This window comes from Hemicordylus capensis, chromosome 2 (assembly GCF_027244095.1).
Source record: "Hemicordylus capensis ecotype Gifberg chromosome 2, rHemCap1.1.pri, whole genome shotgun sequence".
NCBI lineage: Eukaryota > Metazoa > Chordata > Lepidosauria > Squamata > Cordylidae > Hemicordylus > Hemicordylus capensis.
This window is the reverse complement of record NC_069658.1, coordinates 59850565-59876153: the sequence shown is the minus strand read 5'-3', so window position 1 is coordinate 59876153 and position 25589 is coordinate 59850565. Positions and strand designations below refer to the sequence as shown.

Sequence of the window (25589 nt, the reverse complement as noted above, 5' to 3'; positions counted from 1 at the left end):
TCATCAGAAGAGGTCCATCTTCGGTTGCCACCAGCTCACCTGGTAGCAACTTGGGATAGGGCCTTCTCTGTAACTGCTCCTGGACTCTGGAATACACTCCATATGGATATTAGAGACTTAAGAGCTTTACAAGACTTTAAAAGAACCCTAAAAACTTATATATTTAGCCTGGCCTTTAGTGATTACTGAAATGATTTTAAACTGGTTTTAATTTAAAAACCAATAGCCTTCCGTTTTTGGGCAAGGTCATAGAGTGTGTGGTGGCATCCCAGCTGCAGAAGGTTTTGGATGATACAAATTATTTAGACCCCCTTTCAATCTGGCTTCTGGGTGTGGCACTGAAACTGCCTTGGTTGCGTGACCTACAACGGGAGCTTGACAACGGGAGTGCATCCCTGTTCGTACTGCTGGACCTCTTACTAGCTTTCAGTACCATCAACCATGGTATCCTTTTGGACCTCCTCTAAAGAATAGGGACTGGAGGCACTGCTTTTGAAGAGCGTTGGTCTTTTTTTGGGAGGAGAGTCCAGAAGGTGGTAGTGGTGGACTACTGCTTGGCTCCTTGGCCACTGGCCTGTAATGGTCCCCCATGTTGTTTGACATCTACATGAAACCACTGGGAGAGGACTTGGACTAAATTTTCAGCAATATGCAGATGACATTCAGCTCCATCTCTCCTTATCACCTGATCCTAGGGAGGCAGCAAATGTCCTGAATCAGGGGTGGGAGGTAGTGATGGGTTGGACATGGGCTAATAAACTGAGATTGAATCCAGGCAAGATGGGGCAATCAAGATGAGGGGTTTGACCGGTTCTGGATGGGATTGCACTCCTCTTTAAAGACCAGATGCACAGTATGGGAGTATTGCTGAACCCAGCTCTGCTTTTGGAAACTCAAGTGGAGGCGGTGGCCAGGGGTGCTTTTGAACAGCTTCAGCTAGTGCACCAGCTGCGTCCCTTTCTCGAGAAGGCAGATCTGGCCACAGTTATCCACACCTTAGTCATGTCATGGCTGGAGTACTGAAACACGCTCTACATGGGGCTGCCCTCAAAGAATATTCAGAAACTGCAGCTAGTGCAAAATGCAGAAGCTAGGATTTTATCCAGAGCTGCCTGTTGGGATCATACTACACCCATTTTGAAAGAACTACAGTACATTGCCTGCCAATTTGCTTCCAGGTCCAATTCAAGCTGATGGTTTTTACTTTTAGAGCCCTTAATGGTTTGGGCCGTGGCTAGAAAGGCTTTGAAGTTCTGAACCTTATTGATAGGGAACCAGAGGAACTGTGGAATGAAATCAAATAAGTTGTTAAGGATGAATGTGAAAAGAGACTGCCAAAGACCAAGAAACAGAAGAAAGCAAAATGGACGTCAGAACAGATGGGGGAAATTGCTAAGAAGAGGAGAGAAGCCAAAGTCAAGAAAGATGAAGACTTCAGGAAGGAACTTAATAGGGAATTTCAGAAAGCTGTTAGAAGAGACAAGGAACAGTACTACAATAGCATCTGTAAAGACCTTGAGGATGGAAATAGACATGGAAAAAGGCAAGTTTTCCAAAAGATCTTTGAACTCAGAAGGAGGTTCCAACCTCAAACTGGCATGTTAAGAGATGCCAAAGGACAGACAGTAACTGATTCAGAGAAGATCAAACAGAGATGGAAGGAGTATACTCAAAATCTGTACGGCAGGGACATCAACATCCAAGATACTCTAGAAGATATTCCCTTACTAGATATACTTAAAAGAACCTCTAGTACAGGAAGATGAAGTTAGATCAGCACTCCTGTCATTACCAAGAAGGAAGGCTACAGAAATTGATGGAATACCTACAGAAATACGGCAGGCAAAAAAAGAAGAATCTGTCAAAGATCTAACCAAACTATGCCAGCAAATATGGAGAACGACACAGTGGCCAACAGATTGGAAGAGGTCAATCTACATACCCATGCCAAAGAAAGGAGACTTAACAGATTGCACAAACCATCGCACAATATCCTTAATTTCACATGCTAGCAAAATAATGCTTAGGATCATCCAACGCAGATTAGAGCCCTATGTGGAAGTGAAATGCCGGATGTTCAAGCTGGTTTCAGAAAAGGCCAAGGAACAAGAGACATCATTGCTGATGCACTCTGGATAGTTGATAAATCAAAAAAAAAAAAAAAAAGAAAGAAAGAAAAAAACCCAAAAGAAGTCAATATGTGCTTTATTGTCTACAGAAAAGCCTTCGATTGCGTCGACCATGTCAAGTTGTGGAATATCCTTATGAAAATGGAAATCTCAGAACATCTCATTGTTCTCAGAAGAAACCTATAGACAGGGCAAGAAGCCAGAGTCCAGGCGGATAATGGGGAAACAGACTGGTTCCAGATTGGCAAAGGAGTAAGACAAGGCTGGATACTTTCTCCTTCTTTATTCAATTTATATGCTGAACATATACTGAGAGAAGCTGGATTGGAAGAATATGAGCGTGGTTTTAAAGTTGGAGGAAGAAACATCAATAACTTGCGCTATGCTGAGGACACCACTCTGATAGCTGAGAATGTGGACAATCTGCAAGCTCTAATAATGAAAGTCAAGGAGCATAGTGAAAAAAAGGGACTACAATTAAATGTAAAGAAGACTAAACTAATGACAAAGGGTACAGCAACCAGCCTCAGAATTGACAATGAAGACACTGAAGTGGTGGATAGCTTCTGCCTTTTAGGATCGACCATCAATAGTAAAGGATCCAGCAGTCAAGAAACTAGCACTTTATAGGGTTGCAATGAAGGCCTTGGAAAGGATATTTAGATGCTGTGACGTGTCTACACCTACAAAGATTAGAATTATTCAGATAATGGGTTTTCCCGTGACACCCTATGGAAGCGAAAGCTGGACTTTGAAGAAGATAGAAAAAGTGTTGACGCTTTTGAACTTTGGTGCTGGAGAAGACCTTTGAAGAGACCATGGACAGCCAGGAAAACAAACAAATGGATCATAGAACAAAACAATCCAGAATCTTCACTCGAGGCACAAATGACCAAGCTGAAACTATCATACTTTGGACACATTATGCGAAGATCCAGCTCCCTTGAGAAGTCTATAATGCTGGGGAAAGTTGAAGAAAAGAGAAGAGGATGACCAGTAGCAAGGTGGATGGACTTGATTACAACAGCAATGAGTACACCACTGAGACCTTAAAGGCGAAGGTGAAGATAGATCATCCTGCAGAGAATCTATCTAAGTGGTCGCTAAGAGTCGACACCGACTTGATGGCACTTAATCAATCAATCATAGAGGAGAGCTGGTCTTGTGGTAACAAGCATGACTTGTCTCCTTAGCTAAGCAGGGTCCACCCTGGTTACATATGAAAGGGAGACTAGAAGTATGAGCACTTCCAGACGGGAAGATATTCCCGTCCGGGGATGGAGCCACTCTGGGAAAAGCAGAAGGTTTCAAGTTCCCTCTCTGGCTTCTTCAAGATAGGGCTGAGAGAGATTCCTGCCTAAAACCCTGGAGACACCACGGACAGTCTGTGAAGACAATACTGAGCTACCTAGAGCAATGGTCTGACTCGGTACAGGGCAGCTTCCTATGTTCCTATGACTGCCTGCTCCCAAGGGTTTCTGCCCACCTGGCAAGGTCATCGGAGGAGGCTCTGCTCCACGTGCCAACAATGAGGGAGGCTCAGCTGTCATGCACGTGGGACAGGGCCTTCTCAGTTACTGCCCCCAGGCTTTGGAATGCTCTCCAGGTGGGCATCCACTCCTCAGTCTGCATCACAGTTTTTAGAAAGCAAGTGCAATCTTGACTTTTTACCCAGGGTTTTATATGAATGTTGTTTTTGTTGTTGCTGCTCTGTATTTTAGGGTCTTATTGTGTATGTGTTTTAAACTTTTATTTAGATTTGTATTTTTATATTCCAATTTAATGTTTTATTGTTTAAATAAGAGTTTTATGTTGTTTAAATGTTTTGTAAACCACCTTGAAATTGTTTTAATGAAAGGCATGATAAAAATCTAATCTAATTTTATTTGTTTTTAATGAGTTGTTTTGTTTTTATCTGTTTTTATATTTTTGAACCGCCTAGAGACATCTGCTTGAGGGGGTATACAAATCTAATACACACACACGCACACAAACACCATTGGAAGGGTTAAGGGTTGGTTCTGCTAGTGATTCTGTTGATGCTCTGTTGCAAACAGAAAATAATAAACTCACTAAAGCAGTAGACACAATTGCCCCTAAGCATCCTCTCCAACTCGCTTGAAAGACAGCCCCGTGGTATTCAGATGAACTACAGGAGCTCAAGCGGTGAGATAGACAACTAGAGCGCAAGTGGACGAAGACTGGGCATGAATCTGATTGGGTACAACACAGAGCACATTTGAAGATCTATGCTCTAGCAGTGCAGGTGGCAAAGAAGCAGTTTTTTTCCATCCACATTGCTTCTGCAAACTTATGTCCAGCTTAGTTGTCAAGGGTTGTGAGGCAGCTAGTATGTACCCCTTGCCCTTCGAATTTAAACTTGGAACCACTGGTTACTCGCTGTGACATTTTTAACGACTTTTTTGCGGATAAAATCTCTTGCATTTGGGCCGAACTGGATTCCACAGTTATTGCAGAATCTACTGTGGACGTGTCCAGCAACTCCTCTTATGGCATTAGATTGGATCATTTTCAGTTTGTGACTCCTGAGGAAGTGGACAAATTGCTTCAGACTGTGCATCCTACAACCTGTTCTCTTGACCCTTGCCCAAATTGGATTATCTCATCTAATAATCACATTATCAGAGAGGGTCTAGTAAATATTATAAATGCTTCTCTGAGGGAGGACAGGATACCTCCTTGTCTTAAGGAGACTATTATTAGACCACTTTTGAAGAAACCTGCATTGGATCATGTCAGACTCCCAGGGGACAGGGTGGGCCCCCAGCTCTTCTTGAACTCCAGAATAACTGGGTAAGCACCAAAAAAAAAAAAAAGTGTCAGTCTCAGGAACAACTAGAGAAGAAGATTAGTTTGTTACCTGAGACTTTCTCCTGGCTTGCTGCATTCAGCCAGTTCCCTCTCCTACAGAACTCCAAGCTCCCATACTCAGAAACAGATCCTCCTCATCAACTGCCTTGTCTTTAAATACCCCAGTGCAGAGCTAACAGGGCTTAAAGCCTATTTCCAGCCCCGCCCCCTTTCTGACCTTGCTTCCCGTTTCCTGCCACACCTAACCTCTCTGTCTCCCTGGAGCTGTTTCTTGCAGCTCTCCTTGCCTTGCTCTCTCAATACCTGGAAACCTTGGATCCAACCAGCCTGGACCCTTCTAATCCCTACTGCCCCCTGAAGGGAATGAAAAACCCACAGGAGGAATGCCACGCCCTTCTCCAGATGCCACAGGGCCACCCAAGCAACCAGGTAACATGGCATCCCGGCAGATCCCTCAGAGTTAACTAATTACAGACCTGTTTCTAATCTCCTGTTGTTGGGCAAGGTAATTGAGTAGGTGGTGGTCTCTCAGCTCCAGGTTGTTTTGGATTATGCAGATTATCTAGACCCATTTCAGACTGGCTTTTGTGTGGGCTATGGGGTTGAGAATGCCTTGATAGGCCTGATGGATGATCTCCAACTAGCTATCGACAGAGGGAGTGTGACTCTACTGATCCTTTCAGATCTCTCCGTGGCTTTCGATACCATCAACCATAGTATCCGTCTGGACTGCCTGAGGGAGGTGGGATTGAGTGGCACTGTTATACAGGGGTCCCGCTCCTATCTCTCGGGAGATTCCAGATGGTGTCATTTGGAGACTGTTGCTCTGCAAAGCGAGAACTGAAGTGTGGAGTTCCACAAGGCTCCATACTGTCTACAATGCTCTTTAACATCTACATGAAACCGCTGGAAGTGGTCTTCAGGAGATTTGGTGCTGGGCATTATCAATATGCTGGTGACACCCCGATTTACCTCTCCATGTACACCTAATCAGGAAATGGCATATCTTCCTTATGGTGTGGATGGTGCCGTCGGGCTTCAGAACAAGTACTATAGGATTACGCCAATAGCTGTGTGATAGCTCTATGACCTGGAATTACAACATATCCTCCACTTCTTTTTCCACCACTTCCCATCTTTTCCAGGGTATGGGCTTCCATCTCATACATATCATACCTAGATCCATCTCTATGGCATGGTGCATCTCTTTTACTTGTCCAGGTCTCATTGAGAAAAACGAGGCATACTGTGAGAGCAGACTTTCTAAGGGCTTTGCCCAGTCCCTCGGTAGGTTACTGGCGCAGCGGGGTTGTTCCCAGGTTTCCCCATGCCCCATCCAAGGCAGCGCTCCCTCGGGTAGGTTGTCCCCCATTGTTCATCCCACATGAAGGCATGTTTGATCAGACTGCCAGTCCCTCCATTTCTTCACCAGGTTGATGTGCAACCATTTGGTGTCTTGTTGCCCCATCCCATATTGAACCTCATATGTTTGGGGGTTCACGACTTTCATGACTGGGTAAGGTCCTCGCCAGGGCCCACCCTGATGTGTGGGAAACACCATGGCTCTCACTAATACTCATTTTCTGGGCTGTTTGGAACATTCTCAAGCTTTCTGATCTTAGTGGCCCTTCTGCTGTTCTTGCACTTTCAACAAGTTAGCTCTAGCCTGGGTTTGTTTCTCCTGTGTTCTGTCCCGCAGCTGCTCCATATGTTTCCAAACTCACAGCTTTGGTTCCTAAGGGGGTGGCCTACCCCTCCCCCCAGGATGTCCAAGAGTCCTCGGGATTGTCTCCCATATAACAATTCAAATGGGGCAAAACCAGTAGAGGCCTGGGGCATGGAACCAATCACAAAAAGAATGGGAATTAGCAGCAGATCTCAGTGGCCATGGTGGTGCGCTGCTAACTTTCTCAACATTGTCTTTAGTTTGATTATATCGTTCTACAAGGCAATCCGTTTGCGGGGTGGTATATTGAGGCCACCTTGTGCTTGATATCCAAGCTGTTACAAAGCTGCTTCATTCTGTGAGATATGAAGGAAGTTCCCTGATATTATATAATCTCATCAGGTAGCCCCATATGGGCGAACAAATGCATTAGGGCCCGAGCAACTCCCGGGGTTTTCATGGTCCTCAATGGCACGGCCTCTGGTACTGTGTGGCATAGTCCACTATGACTAGGGCATATCTAAAGCCTCGTGCAGTCTGGGGTAAGGGCCCTATAAAATCCATACCTATCCATTCGAAGGGCCAGGAGGCAGGAATTATGGGGCACAAGGGGGCAAGGCTGGCAATCTGCCATTGCCTTGTAAGCAAATCAGACACGTTTCACAGTAGGCATACATCTCTTTGCTAATGAAGGGCCCTTGGATGTTGCTCAAGATTTTCTGCCCCCTCCCCAATGTCCTCCCCCAGGGGAATCGTTGGCCACCTTTAATACGTCACCCCTGTACTCCCGGGGCACTACCCATTGCCTTGTCTGCTACCCTCCACAGAACCCCTTGTCGTACCTCGAACAGCCCTCCATCGATCTCTTGTCTTGTCGTGCTTCCTGAGCCGCCTCCCAGAAAGGCTGGAGTGATCCATCTGTTGGAACTATTGCAACTTCCAACTGTCCTTGGGTGGAGTCCCCGGAGTAGGCTGTACCCGGGTGGATGGTCCTTCCTTGGGATCCTCTTTTGCCATGGTGCAGGGTTCTTCTACAGCCAGGGGGCATCATGGACCATAGACCAAAAACCAGGGCAATCACAGCCCAGCAATTCATCATAAGGCAGGTCCTTGGTTTTTAGTGCTTCCAGGATACACTCTCCAACAGGGAGCCCAATCCAAAAGGACCGAAGTGGCAGCCGGCATGCATGCCAGTGAAGGCAAGAGACCACCACTGTTCTCTTGGCTGTAACACCCTGGGGAGCCCACCAGGCTCGTACAATTGAAAAAGTACTCTCAGTATCCAGCAACGCTTGGGCCTCTCCTGCAGGTGGCCATACGGTGACAACCAGTAGTTCCCTGCTTGCCCCCAAGCACTCCTCACCCTGACAGAGATAACATTCCATGAAGGAGCATTCTCTATTCAGGTGACCCATTTGTCCACACATGAAACAAGGGCCCCTGCTGGTTCCTCCCTCAGGCAGAAGTTCCAGTTGCCTACAGGGGCCCCAGGCTCTGGCCTCTCCTTCCTCTGGGTTTATCTTCCCCCTTTTCAGCTTCCGAGACTATCAGCCACCAATGAGGGACAGTACCAGGGTATGAACCACTGGTACATGCCTTGGCACGCCGGGCTCTGCGACCCCCAGGAACACTGACGAATCTCCCCTGAGGTGGTCCTTTCAGCTTTGGACCAGAGCTTCCCTAGGAGTGTCTAATCCCTCTGCCGCCATATAGTTTTCCAACATTTTAACAGCATTCTTTAAGGAGTTAGGCCTGCTCCACATCAGCCAGAGCCAGGCCTCTGACGGGCTACCCTGCAACGCTTGATCCAACACAATCTTCTCCACAATGAGAGTTTCACCTGCAGAGCCAGGTTGGAGCCATTTAGTGGCTAACTCTCTTAGCTCCCGCCAAAAGGCTCAGGGCCTGGTTCCCTTTCCGTATTTCAGTGCCTTCTTACCTAATCTGGTGGCTGTGGGCCATCTCCAGCCTCAGAGACATGATGCCTCTCAATACCAGTTGCAGGGGAGCAAAAGCAGGAGAGAGGGCATGCACAAAGCTGTTGCCTGTGAGCTTACGAGAGGCATCTGGTGGGCCTCTGTGTGAAACAAGATGCTGGACTAGATGGGCCTTGTGCCCAATCCAGCAGGGCTGTTCTTATATTCTTATGCCCAGAATTTCTGGTGATAGGGTTAGGAACATAGGAAGCTGCCATATACTGAGTCAGACCACTGGTCTATCTAGCTCAGTATTGTCTACACAGACTGGCTGCAGCTTCTCCAAGGTTGCAGGCAGGACTCTCTCTCAGCCCTATCTTGGAGAAGCCAGGGAGGGAACTTGAAACCTTATGCTCTTCCCAGAGCGGCTTCATCTCCTGAGGGGAATATCTTGCAGTGCTCACACATCAAGTCTCATTCATATGCAACCAGGGCAGACCCTGCTTAGCTAAGGGGACAAGTCATGCTTGCTACCACAAGACCAGCTCTCCTCTCTCAGGTCTCTATTCTTTCTCTCTGTCGTGGTTTGAGACTCCAGTACTCTCTGCTATACTGACTATGATGGCCAAGGGCTTATCTAGCTTTAGTGGCTGATGTGTATGGTAGTCTTATTTTATTTAAATAGAAGGGGCAAGTTTAACTGGAGAGAATTGCTTAACTCTTTCCCATTCTGTTCATTTCCCCCTCATGAATTGCTCCTGCCAAAGCTGCTGTTCTCCCTATGGAAGAAAAAGGGGTTTTGGGGTGTGTGTGTTTTTAATGAATACCTTAGAGACTACCTCCTCCCATACACATCTGCACATCTTTGAGATCTTCTGTGGTGGTGGCGGAGGCAGGTGTATGTCTTTGCTCCAACTCTTCTCCCCACTTTGAGGTACACCTTGGCGTGTGCACTGACACGGCCTTTTCACTGGTGGTAAGTGTGTAACCCTGGGTGTAATGCTGGACACCTGCACTTTGGAATTCACGGTTCCTTGAGGTTTGCCAGGTCCCGAGTCGTTTTCCTTTTGCAGACAAGTTGGGACTGCAGTTCTGTGTCTAGCGTTTTTATCTTGGAATATTTTGGTCTGCTGCTGTGTGTATTTCAGCTGCGGTTGGTTGTATATAGTTGGCTTTAAATAATTGGTTTGGTTATATTTTACACTGTAATTTTTAAAGGCCTATTGTACACCGCCCTAAGTTCCAATTGTATGAAGAAAGTTCGTATATAAATATAACAAACATATAAAACAGACAAGTCTGGATCTTACTCTTCCCGAGCAAAAGAAAGACGCCGGTCCATATTATAAAGATATAAATAAATCAGGGATGGCCAGTAAATTGTAGCGGGGATGATGAGAGTTTTAGTGTAACAACAGCGTGAAAGGCTCAGGTTGGCCATCCCGTGAATGGGCTTCGGTTTGGGGGTCAACTTATTTGGTGGAGATCTCTAATAAATTGCCCCTCAACATCAATGGCTGAAAACTCTCGCAAAGACTTTTTCTCCCGAATCTCGCGAAGAGCGACGAGACTTCACGAAAAGACCACTCCGAAAAGATGCCGAGCCCCGCCCATCGGCTCCTCCCAAGAATCGGAGTCATCCGGCGGATGGCTCCGCCCCCTTCCAAATGGCCCAGGGTCAGGAAAGGGGGGGGGGCGGTAAGCGGAAAGAGCATCATGTGCCTTTATTTGAATCTACTAAAAGCACAAAGCAGCGATCTAGCTTTCACGTAGGTCTTCCTAGGGGCTCGATGATCACAATAGCAAAAATATGAAGGGAACGAGGGTGGGGAGAAAACAAGTTGTTGGCATTCGCTTGGTGGAAGGCGGAGCTCTGACAGCGATGGGGGGGAGCCAGAAACTGCCGTGTGAATAGGCCCAATGGGCTGTGAGAAGAGTTTGACTCCTCCCCGGGGAGGCTGGAGGGAGTTAGCTCCGCCTTTTTCACCTCCTTCTTCTGTGGCCTCGTATTGGTCCAGTATGGCAGCATTTACCTTATATTATCCAATCCCAGATCAGTGCTGGTTACATGACAATGGTGCTGGCAATCTGTCACATATTGGAAAGCAAGTATGAAGAGAGGAAACCTCAAGGTGTACCGAAAACAGTTTATTGGCCCAATGTGTTCTGAGTCTATTAATTCTTCTTTGGGGGCAGTTTAGCTTTTTAAAAAGATGAGCAAAGTACCCTGTACTCTTAAAATAGTGGTTGTCTTTGAGGAAGAGTCAACAGTCTCAAAACACACTGAAGCAGTAAACCATCCTTACTGCACCTGTGAGTTTTCTTCTCTTTATTCTTCTACAGGTGTCCACCAATTTTTCATTATCTGGATAGCAAGTCAAACTAGAGGCCTTTTCCCCTAGTTGGATAGCAGTCAATCTGTCACCAAAAGTTCCTTTCAGTCTGTTTGTTGAGTGTTCACTCTTCCTTTAATTTATGAGGAAAATCTGTTTGCTTTCTTCTCTTCTTTCTCCTCCTCAGCTTCTTCTCTCAATTTCCACCCCCTCTGCTTTGTCACAATCAAGCTTCCATTCCCTTCCCCTTTTCCAACATTCTATGCCCCTTCCTTTACTTGTCCTGCATTCTTTAATGTCAAAGGAGTGGCAATTACATATGCAAACATTACATGCCACATTCATCGTATTGATCCCTTAGAATATGATACAGACAACATAAAAGGCAGCACTCGCAGTCTGGTGTGTACTAAGACTATCACTACCACCTTGCCCTCTCAAGCACTGCAGGGCTCCTTCAGCAAGTGTCAGAACAGATCTTGTCATTTTTTTTCTTTAGGGAAAGAATGCCATTTCTCTATTAACTGCATCTGCAGAAATTCTCTATTATCTGTTCTCTATTAACCGCAGAAAAGGGACAGAATTAGAAATTCTCTTCTGCTCTTGGTAGCTCTGTGCTCATTGTACACCTCCTAGAGATACACATAACAGGAGGTATAAAAATATGAGATAAATAGAAATGTATCATCTGACTCATTAATCAGCAGCACAACCTGCCATTTTGTTTGTCGTGGGTAAATAATACCCATAAGCAAAGCAACTCATGTGTACTAGTCTTTAGTATAAGTAAGAAAATACAATTTGGGTTAGTGAAATGAGTAATGTTTCAACATTCCTTAGAACTGTATTGCAGCAAAGATAGCAAAAAAAACTCTTACTTGGTCGACGCTGGACTCCTTCTACCAAAGTAACATCAAGCAGCTCCACAAACAGAGATTCTGATCTCTCTGGTTCACTGTCATCCAGAATAGGGAGCTCTATAATAGCCTCATCTTCATTGGCTACAAAGATTACAGATCCTGAAACAGGCAGATAGTCTTGTTTGCATGTTGCTCTAGCAATGTCTGAAGGCAAATAGGGTGACTTATCCTCATCACCCATTGTTCTGTATGTAACCATGACTACTCCCAAGAGACCTTTTAACCTTACTATTGTAAGGGTGATATTCCTGGTTTCTTCCTCAACTTTGATGGGCCTGTTTTTCGCAGAGAAAATCAAAAGCCCATAGGGGTCATCGTTCGCAAGAATAGTTAATGTAGCATTCAGGTGAACTCCAAGACGTCCACATGAGACGTTGATGAGCCAAATTGAAAACATCTTGTCTAGCTCTGGAGTTTCATCAGGCAAGATTGGTACCATGATATTTGCTCTTCTTTGCTTTATATTGAAAGTTATGTTGCCAGAAGTAGCTAGCAGATCTTCAGTATCATCAGGCACTATTAGCCAATGCAAAGTCACTTGGGACAAGGCACCTTGATTTCTGACAACCTGAAGAATAAAACAGTAAATTATTATTGTTCCATTATGAAGGACAAACAGCCTCACTTACCAAGATGGCTAGTCCATGGTGTCCCTGTGCCACCTTATACAAAGTATTGAAGTGAATGTAGTGAGAATGCCAGGTTCTCCAGATCATTGAACAAAAATGTCCTAATCATGCAGGACTTTTGGGGGGGGGGTGATGGTGGTGGTGGCTGTTCCTGTATCACTCCTACTCCTAGAACTACTAGTATTTGTATATTATTTTTGTGATGAAAAAGTTCTCAAAGTGGTCTATATAGAATAAGAATGTCTAAGAAGCAACTCAAGAGACACTAGCAACAGCCACTGGGGGAATGCTATGCTGAGGTTTAATGGTGCCAGTTGCTCTCCCCCGGCTAAAAAGAAAAGAACTACCCCTTTGAAAAATGCCTCTTTGCTTAGCTAGCAGGGGATATGAGGTAGGGTCATCTGTCTTCTTTGTCACAAGTAGAACCTGCCATTTTTTAGGCTAACATAAGTAAGTAGTATAAGTTACTTAATACTGTAAGCTAGCATTTATAAGCTAATAAATTATCTGCATATTGATCTAGCTGAGTTCAAAATCAGCAAGAAATAGCCACTACAGATACAAGGATAAGGCCCTTACTGCAGCACAGAACTGGAGTAAGTATTAGACAGAGTAATCGTTCTTAGCCATGCTCTGACCTAACTGGTGATCCAGCACACTGCCTACCCTACCTCTTACCTGACTACTGCTGTGTGCATGCCGTGAAAGGCAGCCCAGCCATGGGGGTAGCATTATTATTATTATTTTATTATTTATTTATTACATTTATAAACCACCCCATCCAGAGGCTCTGGGCAATATACAACAACTTTTAAAAGACATAAAAACACACAATTCAAAACACAGTGCTAAAAACAATTAAAAACAATTAAAACCATTTGAAACCAATTACAATACTTAAAAAAACACACACACAACACTTTACAGGCTTTGGAAGGCCAGGCCAAACAAATAAGCTTTTAGGGCTCTCTTAAAGGCCAACAGTGAGCCTAAACTGCGGATATCTGCTGGGAGTGCATTCCATAGACCAGGAGCAGCTACAGAAAAGGCCCAGTTCCAAGTCACCACCAGACGCACCGGTGGTAACTGGAGACAGACCTCTCCAGATGACCTCAACAAGCGATGGGGATCATACCGAAGAAGGAGCTCTCTAAGGTAGCCTGGACCCAAGCCGTTCAGAGCGTTAAAGGTAATAACCAGCACTTTGTATTTTGCCCGCAAACGTATCAACAGCCAGTGCAGCTGTTTTAAGACAGCTGCACTGCATCACAAGTGTGAATGCTAATAAACCATTGGTCTATCTAATTCATACTATCTAAACTGACTGGCAGTGGCTTTCTAAGTTTTCGGGCAGGAGTCTCTTCTAGCCCTACCTAGAGAAGTCAGGGATTGAACCTGGGATCTTCCACATGCAAAGCAGACCACTGAGATATAGGCTCATTCCCATCAAATATGAAGGAAAGGTATGGCGGGGGGAGGGGTCTAAATTAAATCCATAAGCCCCATCCTTGACACTTGAAAACTGTAGCCAAATCTATACTGTACTAAATGTAGTAGCAAAGCAGGCTGATACAAAAGGCAAGAGGGCCAGACAATCTCTGGCTCTCTAATCTGAGCACTGGCTGTGAGAATTAGGTGGCTACAATACACTTCAATGTGCTACCACTCCTTGTGTCCCTCTACTTCATTCAGGTGCTATATGCCTATTAGAGAGAGTGGAAAGAACGATCGCGGCACCTCTCATCTCAAAGAGAACATCCAGTTCTTATAAAACTAAAAAGAGACATAGGATATCGCTTTAATAACTAAATTGTGAGAACTGTAGAGAAAGCAAGGTGATACCACAGTTGTAAATTCAAACTTCTTAACCTCAAGTGTTACTGTTCCATCTCCATCCTCAGGTTCAGTTCCATTGATAGAGAGGGATTCGATGCTGAACTCAAAAACTCCATGAGCATCATCAGAGGCTTCAATAGTCACTATGATGTGAGATGCTATTCCCAAGGTGGCTGTGGATTACAAGTTTCAAGACGGGAGGGGGGAAAAAAAGACATATATTTGAAGATGCAGAAATTAACACTTGAAATAGATAGTAAACTGAAATAATCTATGTTTTCAATATGTGGTATTTCCAGTGAACATTCTTTGCTGGCATTATTTATGAATACTAATACACATACTCATCTTCCCCCGGCCCCCACAATAACACCTTTAGTATAGAACTAGCTTGACTGATGCAGATCATCTGTGTGCTAGTTGCCCCCCTCACCCCAGAGACCTTCCCACCCTCCAGCATGGCGGCAGCAGCAGCACTACTTTCCTTCCCTGCACCACTTCCTCTTTGGGCCTCCCTCTTCCACTGCCCCCTGCTCCTCCTTGTCTCGGGTGGTGGCCCCGTCAGGCTCCTCCAGTTCCCCAGCTGTCCCCAAGCTTTCCCTCCCTGCACCGCCTTGGGCCTCCCTCCTCCACCACCCTCTTGCTCCACCTCATCGCCCTCCTCGGCTGCCCCACTAAGCTCCTCCAATTCCCTGGCTGCCCCCGGGCTTTCCCTCCCTGTGCCACCTCTACCTTGGGCCTCCCTCCTCCATCGCCGCCCTCCTTGGCTGCCCTGTCAGGCTCCTCCAGTTCCCTGGGTGCCTCCAAGCTGCCCTCTTCAGCCACTGCCCTCATGCTGCCCCAGCTTGCTTGCTCTTCACGCATGCACTTAGTGCTGCGTGGGCGGGAATTGCCATGTAGCACCTAAGGCTTTTATATACAGAGATAATACTGGTGACTGAATTTTTCCAATTTTACGATAAAGAATATGATTCACACATGACAAATAGGTTTAGGCTGCAATTCTATGCACACTTATTTGGTAATATATTCTATGGAGTTTAAAATTTTTCACAACGTTCTATGGAATTTTACATAAAGCTATTTTACACTGAGTCAGACCATCTAGCTCAGTATTGCCTACTCTTGACTAGCAGATGCTCTCCAGGGTTCTCAGACAAACATCTTTCCAAGTCTACCTTGAGATGTCACAGATTGATCCTGGGACCTTTTGCCTGTATAGCATGTGCTCTACCAGTGGGAGCCCACTTCTGTACACCTCAAGCAGGGTGCCAAATGCCATCCTCCCATACACCCTCCTCTTTTTTAAAGCAGTAGCAGTGATCGTCTCTTTGATTTAATGTGTATATGTGCGCAGACACACACATACACACAAACCCATCTCTGCCTCCTTTTTCTTTGTGGCTGTGATAGCCACCACCACACACCACATGCACCCTCCTTCATTCCCTCCCTCTTGCACTGCTTATCCAGTTATGAAAAAAGAAAGGAAGTGAAATTAATTATCAGCCCAACCGCACATGAGGAAGAAAGTGCAGGACAACATGCTTACCCCCACACCATAGCAGGTGGCAGCAGCGGAGGAGGAGGAGACAGTGAAGAGCTGCTCCTAATGTGGTGGCAGTAGAGAAAGGTGGTAGCAGAAAGCAAAAGGGCATCTTGCCACCCTACTGGTGCCCTGATAATTGCTACCCGAGGCAACCCCTTCACCTTGCCTCATGGAAGGACTGCCCCTGTACAGTCCTCCACCTCTTGTGTATACAATTGTCACTATTTATAGAGGACAGATACAAAATGCTGCACTGAACCAATCATATATTCACAATGCTGTTGATGCATATTATGGTTATTTAGCAATATAATAGGGATGTGCACAAACCAGTTTGGCGTTCCTTTTCTGGAGCGCTGAACCAGTTCGAAAGTCCAGCGTTCAAGCTGGCTTGGAGGCAGGGGGATTCCTTTAGGGGGCAGGGAGGGTGCCCTTACCTGCCCTGCCGTTCCCCCCCCCCCCCCACCGGCGCTCTCCTCAAAAGCATTGGGTGAGATGCTTTTGTCGTGCATGTCATCCATTTGTGTGGTGACATTCTCCAGGGCTGCAAGAAGGTATGCTGCAGCCCCACACAAACGCTTTTGGGAAGAGTGCTGACGGGGGGAAAGTGGCAGGGCAGGTAAGGGCACCCTCCATGCCCCCTAAAGGAATCCCTGCTCCCTGGAGCGCACGAACTAGTTCATGCACATCCCTAAAATATAATGCTTTTATTAGTTAAAAGGAAAATGTTTTAAAAGAGCTATACCATAAAACAGAATTCAGTGTGGGCTATACATCTGAACCGAAATGGTATGATCAATACAGAAAATGTCAATTCTAAAGAAAAACAGAGAAGTGGCAAGACTTGCATTTTTGAGAACTTCATCAAATAATGTGGGGTGGGGGGAGTTTGAGGAAGTACAGAATATGCTACCATGAAAATGGTAGAAAGGTGAAATATGACTGGAGATAAAGCAGTAGCATATCAAAAGAAAATAGTGCTTCAGCAGTAGTGCTATCATTTCTGTTTAAATAATGAAGATGTTTTTTTGTTGGTTTTCTGTCTTAAGTGCCTGAAAGGAAATGACAACATTGTCCTGAAAATGTATTTCATATATCTTGATTCCCCAAAGAAAACTGGCAAGGATTGAACAGACTCCCATATTCTATTATTGCCTTACATCTGCATCTTGTCATAACTGGCAATATGTGAAAGATTAAAACAGCAAGGCAGCATGATCAAAGCATTTTGGAATGTCTGTGATTAGCTATAGTAGGATACTTTAAAAATAAACCAGTCTGAAACTCTCAAAGTGGAGGGGAACAAAGCAAAATAAAAAGTCAAACAAGTTTCATATTGGGGTAGATTTTCAATTGCTGTAACAAACAATTATTATTCATTTCAAAGTAAACTTCACTTTGAAATGTAGTAATTCAAAGCTACTTCATGAAACAGAATTTATAAAAAGCCAAATGCACCCTAACCTATTAAGGCTACAATCTAATGCATACATATTTGGAATGCTCCACTGAACACAATGGGACAGAAAACATTTAGCTGCAGTGAAACAGCTAATAATTGGCTACAATGAAACAGTTATTTCAAAACAAGTTGTTGTCTTGAGAAGAATCACTGAATATACATCTCTAAACACTGTGATTCATATGTAGCAAATACTGACTAATAAAAAGGCACACCGGTTATGACAAAACATCTGGGATGATTGCATAATCAATTTTACAGAATAAGCAGCTTACCATGCTGATGGACAGCAGGAAGGAAGAAGTCCAAGTTCCCATCACCACTACCACTGCCATCACTAAAGAGTCCAGCAACTTTAAGAAGACATACAGAGATAGACAAAACATATATAGACACATATAATGCAGATGACAGAAAGCACTTCAAAACACTTCCGGATAAAAAGCAAACAAAGAAGATATTCCTGCAAAGCAATAAAAATGCTCTGGAAGTTTATAAAATATTGGTTAAGAAACAGGAAAACAGAAGACACACACTACCATTTTAGGTTGCCCAACTATGCATATTGAGGTCTCACTGTCATTAAATATCAGGGAAGTTTGTGACAGATTATACAGGCTTTTATAGGTAGAAAAGAACAGAGGTTTGAAAAGACAAGACTTATATATGGCAAGGGTCATAGCACATTTGGTAGATGAGTATGTGCTGGACATACTAATAAAAACCACAGAAAAGGATTATTGACTAGCTAAAACTTTACAAGGTTGAAATTTCTTGTTCCTTAAGAAAGCACACATGTACAGCCCTTGCCCTCCCACAAAATCATTTTAAATGGTAGGCAGCAAGTGTGTACAAAACAGCACCTGCAGAAAGCAATTCAAAACTATTTTCAAAGAGAAGCAGTTTTTTCAGATTTTCTTGACACTGTCAACTCCTATGCAAGCTCAATAACAGACCTATCCAGAAAGTGACAGTGATTTATCAAGGGTACCTTCATCTCTGGGGTGATGCTAAAATGACCATGAAAACCGAAGTGACTTGGCATAAACTTAATTAGATTTTTTTTGTGTGTGTTAAAAATATTGGCCCACATACAGGAGCATTTCCAGATGGGACATTTAGCTCTGAATGGAGGGTGTGTGTTCACACATCAGTCAGATTTGCACTGAAATCCATGTGCTCATTTTACTTTGGAAGGGCAGGTGATGTTCACATATCATCCTAATTGAAGTCTAAGTTCTGGCACGTCAACTGGGAACACTCCACACATGATTCAGGTTTTTCATTGTGCATTAGAGCCTAGCCCAATTTATGTCCGGGATAAAACAAACCACTTTTTGCCTCAGTTCTATTGGGCAAATCTGAACTCCCAATAAAGCCTTGAGTAAAGCCTGCTGTCTAGGAACGCTCCTGTTCAATGAAACATGGGCTGTTCAGCACCACCTGCACTGCTCCTGTATGTAAAATATCGCCCATCCTGTTCCATTCTAGCTTAAAATTGTGCAACTACAGTTGTGTGATGCTACTGCCATTGGAAATAATGGAAGTAGTGTTGTGCAACTGTGGTCATGCAGTTTTAGTTGGGACAGAACAGCCCTGTTCCACAGCAGCAGGAGTGGTGTTCTGCATATGCAGCTGTGCAGGCAGTGCCAACCAAATTGCATTTCAGTGCACTTTATGCGGACAGCTGAACCAAAAAAGACCAAAAGATACTTGGAACGTCATTGGAGGAAAACTAGTGCCGAAGATGACCGAATGCGATTACTTGCTCATATTTGGGAATATTCTAGGACGATAAGAGAGGTGAAATCTCACTATTTCTCCGCTCTTATCGCATCAGCTGACTCTCATCCAGCGGCCTTATTCCAGATTACCCGCTCCCTTCTTAGGAGTGTTGATCCGGTAGATATTCAATCTGGCCACTGTGATCAATTTGCTCGATTCTTTGCTGATTAAAGTCACCCGCCTTCAGCTAGAGTTGGACTCTACTTCTATAGGATCTGATCAGATAGAGGAGATTCCGTCTTGTGACATTACATGGGACACCTTTGAGTTGGTCAAGGATATGGACACGATTCTCTCAGGTATGGGTGCGGCAACATGTTGCTTGGACCCTTGTTCCTCCTGGCTGGTTAGAACAGCCGGTGGGAATGTTAATTCTTGGCTACAGGAGTTGGTTAACTCCTCGCTATGTGAGGGTTTCGTGCCAGCAGCCCTTAAAGAGGTGATAGTTAGCCCTCACTTGAAGAAACCCTCCCTGGATCCTGAGGTCCTTGACAACTACAGACCGATCTCCAACCTCCCATTTTTAGCAAAGGTGTTAGAGAGGGTTGTATATGCTTGGCTTGAGAGACTCTTGGAAGAAACTAGTTATCTTAATTCTTATCAGTCGGGTTTCAGACCTCGGCACAGCACAGAGACAGCACTGGTCGCTCTGACAGATGACCTTCTTTGGGACCTTGACGAGGGTAGTGTCCCTCTCTTGGTCCTTTTAGATCTCTCAACAGTTTTTGACACTATCGATCATGCTATCCTTCTTGACCGTCTCCGTGGGTTGGGTATCGGGGGCACTGTCTTACAGTGGTTCCATTCTTACCTTAGCGGGCATGTCCAGTTGGTATGCATTGAGGACAGATGCTCTGACCCATGGCCATTCCTTTATAGTGTTCCCCAGGGTTCGGTTCTTGTCCCTGTAACATCTATATGAGGCCGCTGGGTCAGGTCATTTCCCAGTTTGGGGTGAGATTTCATCAATCTGCTGATGATACTCAGCTGTATATTGCCATCCCAGACCATTCTAGGGATGCTGTTTCTGTTCTTACTCGATGCCTGGAAGCTGTTAAGGTCTGGATGAATCAAAATAAGCTCAGACTGAATCCCACTAAGACTGAACTACTTTTACTCAGCCCTCATACCGACCAACAGCTGGATGTGAACCTTGTTTTAGATGGGGTGGCACTGCCCCCAAAGGAGCTTGTTCGTGATTTGGGGGGTCCTTTTGGACTCGCGCCTCCTGCTTGAACAGCAGGTGGAGGCTGCAGCCAGAAGTGCTTTTGCCCAGCTTCATCTGATTCATCAATTACGCCCTTACCTTGATCAGCAGGCATTAATGATAGTGACCCATGCCCTTGTTATCTCCCACTTAGATTATTGTAACGCTCTCTATCTAGGGTTACCTTTGAGGACGATCGAAAAGCTACAACGGGTCCAGAATGCAGTGGCTCGCCTACTCATGGGTGCCAGAAAATATGACAGGGTAGCACCTCTCCTGCAGTCATTGCACTGGTTACCTATTCACTTCTGAGTTCAATTTAAGGTCCTGGTTTTGACCTTCAAAGCCTTGCAGGGTTTGGCACCTGTCTACCTACAGACCCACCTCTTCCATCCAGTTACATCCCATCTGGTCAGATCATCTCAGGTGGACCTTTTGTTGGTCCCCGATTTCCAAGAGGTTCAGGGTGCTAGGACTCGTGAAAGGGCCTTTTCAGTTGCTGCCCCACTTCTCTGGAACTCCCTTCCCCTTCAGATTCACTTAGCCCATTCCTTACTGATTTTTAAGTCTCTATTGAAGACTTTCTTTTTTGACAGGCTTTTGCCCTGTAGTTTACCTATTTGTTTTTTTTCTTTTTTGTTAGTTACTTTAGTTTTTAATTTAGAAAGTAAATTTAATGTTGTCTTGCTTTGCATGTTTTTGTACACCACTCAGAGTCTTCAGAGTGGGTGGTATATTAAATGTTTCAAATAAATAAATAAATAGGCAAACAAACTAAAACATACCACCAAGATACCTATTAACATTCATTTTTAATCTAATGTTGCCAGGCATAGAAGCAGTATCAAACTTGTATGTTTGACTTTATTTCCTGTCACTAACAATGGCAAAGGTGCAAGTAGCATGTGTGGCTCTCATTTGCTAGATCAGCCATTTGCCATGATCCATGGAACTGTGAGCTTAGCAGAAAGTTGAACACCCGCTGCAGAGTTCACAGTTGCCCAGAACAGATAGTCTTTGAAACGTTCTACTGCTACTGGACAGCATTCAGTCATACCTAAAATCTTTGGATCATGATTTTCTGTAACAATGAAGAAATCTAATGAACATTTTCAAAAGAAAAGTACAGAGCTTATGCTCTCTTTCAGGAAAAAATGCAATTCCAGGTTGGAAGACCAGTTTTCCCAGAATGTCTCCTTATAATTAGTATTATAAATATAGGTCCAGGGTACTTAAGAGAATGCCTTCTTTGTCATGGACCCTGTTGCCTATTAAGAACATCTGGGGAGGTCCAGTTACAGTTGCTGCCAGCTCCTCTAGTGGCAGCTCAGGGCTGGGCCTTCGCTGTGGCTGCCCCAGCGCTTTGGAATGCACACCCTGTCAAAATAAGAGCTTCTCCATCTCTGATTGCTTTTTAAAAGACCCTTAAGACACTTCTGTTTTCTCAGGCTTTTAATTAAAATTAATTTTAAACGATTTAATTGTTTTTATCCTGTGAAATTACTTTAATTGTTTCACTCTAATTGTTTTTATTCTGTGAAATTATTTTAATTGCTTGTTTTTATTTTTATATTGAAATTTGGATTGTGTGCACTGCCTAGAGATGTATATATCAGTACAGAGAGATGTATATATCAGGCGGTAAATAAATAGGTATGTAAATAAATTGCATGTTTGAATAAGATGGTATAACGACAATGAAATACACATAGTCTCAAGTCCCCAACTTTCCCAAAGACCTCTTTAAAGCGTTAAAACATAAAACAGATGTCCAGAACTAGCAAACATTTTGATGTAACACATCAGCTTCAGTGCTATACACTAGTGGTTGAAGCATGATCTTAAATACAATAGTTAAGCATCATGATTCAGCAAACTGACAGCAAATAGCCAATCCTATTACAGTATCAATGACAGCCAATCCTATTACAGATCTCATAATAAGGAAGGAGAAAGTGAAAATAACATCCTTGCTCAACAGCCAATAAATGTCATTGCTTCCCTCATTTCCTCTTACATTTGTAGTAGGGCAAAACTGTTCTACATACATGGCTTCCTTTATCTTCCATTTTCTCACATCTGCTTCCACAGCCAAAACAGGTATCTTTGTAATCACTGCTTTACCTTGATGTTTCTCTTTAGCACGCACTGCCTACAGCTTTACCCAATCTTTATGCTGTATATCTACCAAATGCTCCTTGTATCTTTTTTTCAAGCCTCTCCCCAATATAAAAATGTATGCATTCCATGCAAACCATTTTATATACCTCCCCCTTTGTTTGACACCATCCGTCATTGTTCTCAAAAATCTGGCGATCCTCCATTTCACATTTCTTATCATACAGTCTTGACTTCACTGAAGCTTATGTGTTACACAGAAACGTTTGCTAGTTCGGGACATCTGTTTCATGTTTTTATGCATTAAAGAGGTCTTTGAGAAAACTTGAAAATCACATGTTACAAAATGATGCCATATACACATAGAGAAAAGTAGATCCATTGATTTACCTGTTCCTTCTGGGTTCAGCAACTCTACTTTAAAAGCCTTTTCAAGTTCAGGGATAGAATTATCTGTAATGTTAACTATAATGTACTTGTATCTTTCTCCTGGCAGAAATTCCAACGCGCCTGAAATGCCCTGTGGTGAAAAAGTTATTTATATTTTCCTTCAAACTTTTTTGTCAGTATAAATTCACTGAAGCAAGAGAAATAATCAGAAATAAACATTCTGTTGTACATATAGAAATTATATCGCTTACACAAGGTTTCCTTTTGTTGGTGTAGAATTGAGAATCCCATCCTAGCACATTTGGGAGAAGATTATCAGATCTCTGGGAATCCACAGTGCTTTTCGTAGATTCTGATAGTGCCCTCCTGTTGAAGCACAACAGGGACTAGACTGGCAGAATTTGCTGATGGCAGCAAGTGAGGGGTCAGCATTCTTCCCTGTAAAGGCCTGTATAAAGGTCTCAGATGCTGTGGTATATATGCTGTTTAGTCAATCAGGTTGCTTCATGGTTACTATGGTTCATAGTACTCATGACAAAGTACAAGAGCAAATGAATCGTCCAAGCAGGATTCACTCACTGGTGCACTGTGGCAGGAGTGAAGGCATACCAGAATCCAAGAGGCAGTACTCACATCTGTCTGGGCTCTAGACTGTGTCAAGCTATGGCTGCCTTGTCTTCACACTCTGATCAAACAATATAAAACTAGTATTTTAAAAAGCACTGATTAGGGAGGGTGCAGTGAGTGCACAATTACAAAAACATATATACACAAAGCTAATTACTATCTGCTGCCTCTCTTGCTCATACCTGATAATCTTGAGGACTGAATGCTGTCAGTGAAACTGTTTTGTATCGCACCAGTACCCTTCCAAGTAGCCCTTGTGCTCGAACAACAAGCAACCTGATGTGTCCTACTTCTTCCTTGACTGAAATGTGGGGTGCAGTGGTGGCTGGTAGAACGATTTCATCACTATCTGCTGGAGGCTGTCCCACTGAGAACTGTAGCAACCCTGACAGAGGCAAAATACAACTCTCTGTCATTTTGTCAAAATAGATATTTGTCAGCAACAATTAGCTTTATCTGATGAAAATACAGTTAATACATAAACACACACAGACATACACATATATTTTTGTAATGTACATTTTCAAGAGTCCTGGTATTTGGATAGGGAAGATGAGTTCAAATCCAAGTTGTCCTTTTTCTTCCAAATTATTACAATGACTATGAACTAATGTGAATTTGCCAACTGAAGAACATTGTCCAATTAACATTGCCTTTGTTTCTCCCATTGGGATGGGTTCATAATGCTTTTCTGGGAACAGCCCTGCCTTGGTCTGTGCTAGTGCCTGAGGACATCAGCAAAGAAAAATTGCTTCCTCCCTCCATGCCAGAACTGATATAACTCCACCCCCTCATTAGCCCCACCCCACCCTCACCTCCTACGAGTGGGAGCCACTCTCAGAGCGCACTGCCACTGCCATGTACCTGGTGAGAGGCTGCCTAAGTTTCTCCAAGCTTCTTTGGTAGCCAGTGGCAGCAGCATTTTCCAATCCTCCAGTCAAAAAATGCTGCTGCCATTAACAGCTGTCAAGGCAAGTTGAAGAAGCCTAGGCAGCTTCCTACCAGGCATGTGGCAGCAACATGCCCCGAGAGGAGCGCTTGGGCTTGGGATGCGGGGGCTAGCAAGGCAGCAGGGTTATATCGGCTCATGCCCACCCGGGGCCATCAACTATCAAGGCAGGAGGCAGCGGGCCTTGGGGGGGGACGTTCTGTTGTCTCTCAGGCATGTCTGAGGCAAGTGCCTTCAACTGCCTCATGGGGGAACTGCCCCTGCCGAGGAATTATCCATTCAATCATCCGAGATCACTCCACTACAAGATGGTGCTGGTGTATTGCTGTCCATTCAAGGAATGCACTGTACTGGGAAGAAAAAAAGATGGACAGGCAGGGGTCACCAAGGAACAAGGCTTTCCATCAGGGCTGTTACGTGATAAAAAGAAATCTTAGCTGATTAATTCTATGTGTTTTAGTTGGTTGGTTTAAGATTTACATATGAGAAAAAACAAATGTTCTAAAGGAAAATCCATACTTTGCTTTTAGATTATGAAGACACTGCTGCAGCCAGGTAGCATCTTAGAGGAAGCTTTCCCAAGGAAGGGGATGCCTCATCTAACACAGTATTTGCCATCTGCAAATACTATTTAAATATTTAAAATATTTTTTAAAAAATCTGCTCTCCAAATAATCGACAGCAGCATTTTTGCTGTTGAAATGTTTTTAAACAGATTGATCTAATTAATCAATTAAGTAAACATCACAGCCATACAGCAGTGGTAATTTCTTATGCAGCTTGATGCAAATATAGCTTGAACAGTATCTTGGTGTTTTGTTTTTGAAAGGAATGAGATAGCAAAAAATTATTCCTGGCAAATGGGAGGGGGAGGGACAAAGATTTAGCTTCCTAAGCTATTTCATTTAATGGATTATCCTGAATCTAAACAAAATAATGTCCATCAGTATTACCATAAGGGTGGTCACTGGCTTTGATGGTGATAGAGTTAGTTTCCTTCTCTCGATCTATGCTTGCTCCACTAGTTGGAGTTGAACCTATTTTTCCATCTCCAGAAACAGCAGATACTAAAGTCAACTGGAAATATTCCATCAGCTCAGGAATATCATCATCAAGAACAAACAAATTCAAAACCTGATAAGAAAGAAGACAAATTAAATGAAAACCACTGCATTTTGAAAGAAAAATTAAAAAAACAATGGGAACATTTGTTTCAATAGTTATTTAATAATGCCTGGAAT

General features: G+C 43.9%; 1 protein-coding gene across 19 annotated transcripts in view; it reads right to left on the bottom strand.

Moving 5' to 3' along the window:
* ADGRV1 (adhesion G protein-coupled receptor V1) overlaps window positions 1-25589 on the bottom strand; it is a 457213-nt gene that overhangs the window by 353908 nt on the left and 77716 nt on the right. For 18 of the 19 annotated variants that reach the window (XR_008315167.1, XR_008315166.1, XR_008315164.1 and 15 more), the window contains 6 exons: window positions 25302-25482; window positions 23582-23784; window positions 22773-22902; window positions 17548-17625; window positions 14295-14434; window positions 11755-12364 (listed from right to left, as the gene is read on the bottom strand). Coding sequence is in view for 13 of the 19 variants with exons in the window: in XM_053290676.1 (XP_053146651.1) it covers window positions 11755-12364; window positions 14295-14434; window positions 17548-17625; window positions 22773-22902; window positions 23582-23784; window positions 25302-25482 (1342 nt within the window). In the remaining 6 variants the exon portion in view is untranslated. The remainder of the gene's footprint in view (window positions 1-11754; window positions 12365-14294; window positions 14435-17547; window positions 17626-22772; window positions 22903-23581; window positions 23785-25301; window positions 25483-25589) is intronic. The other variant, XM_053290672.1, reaches the window with a different exon arrangement.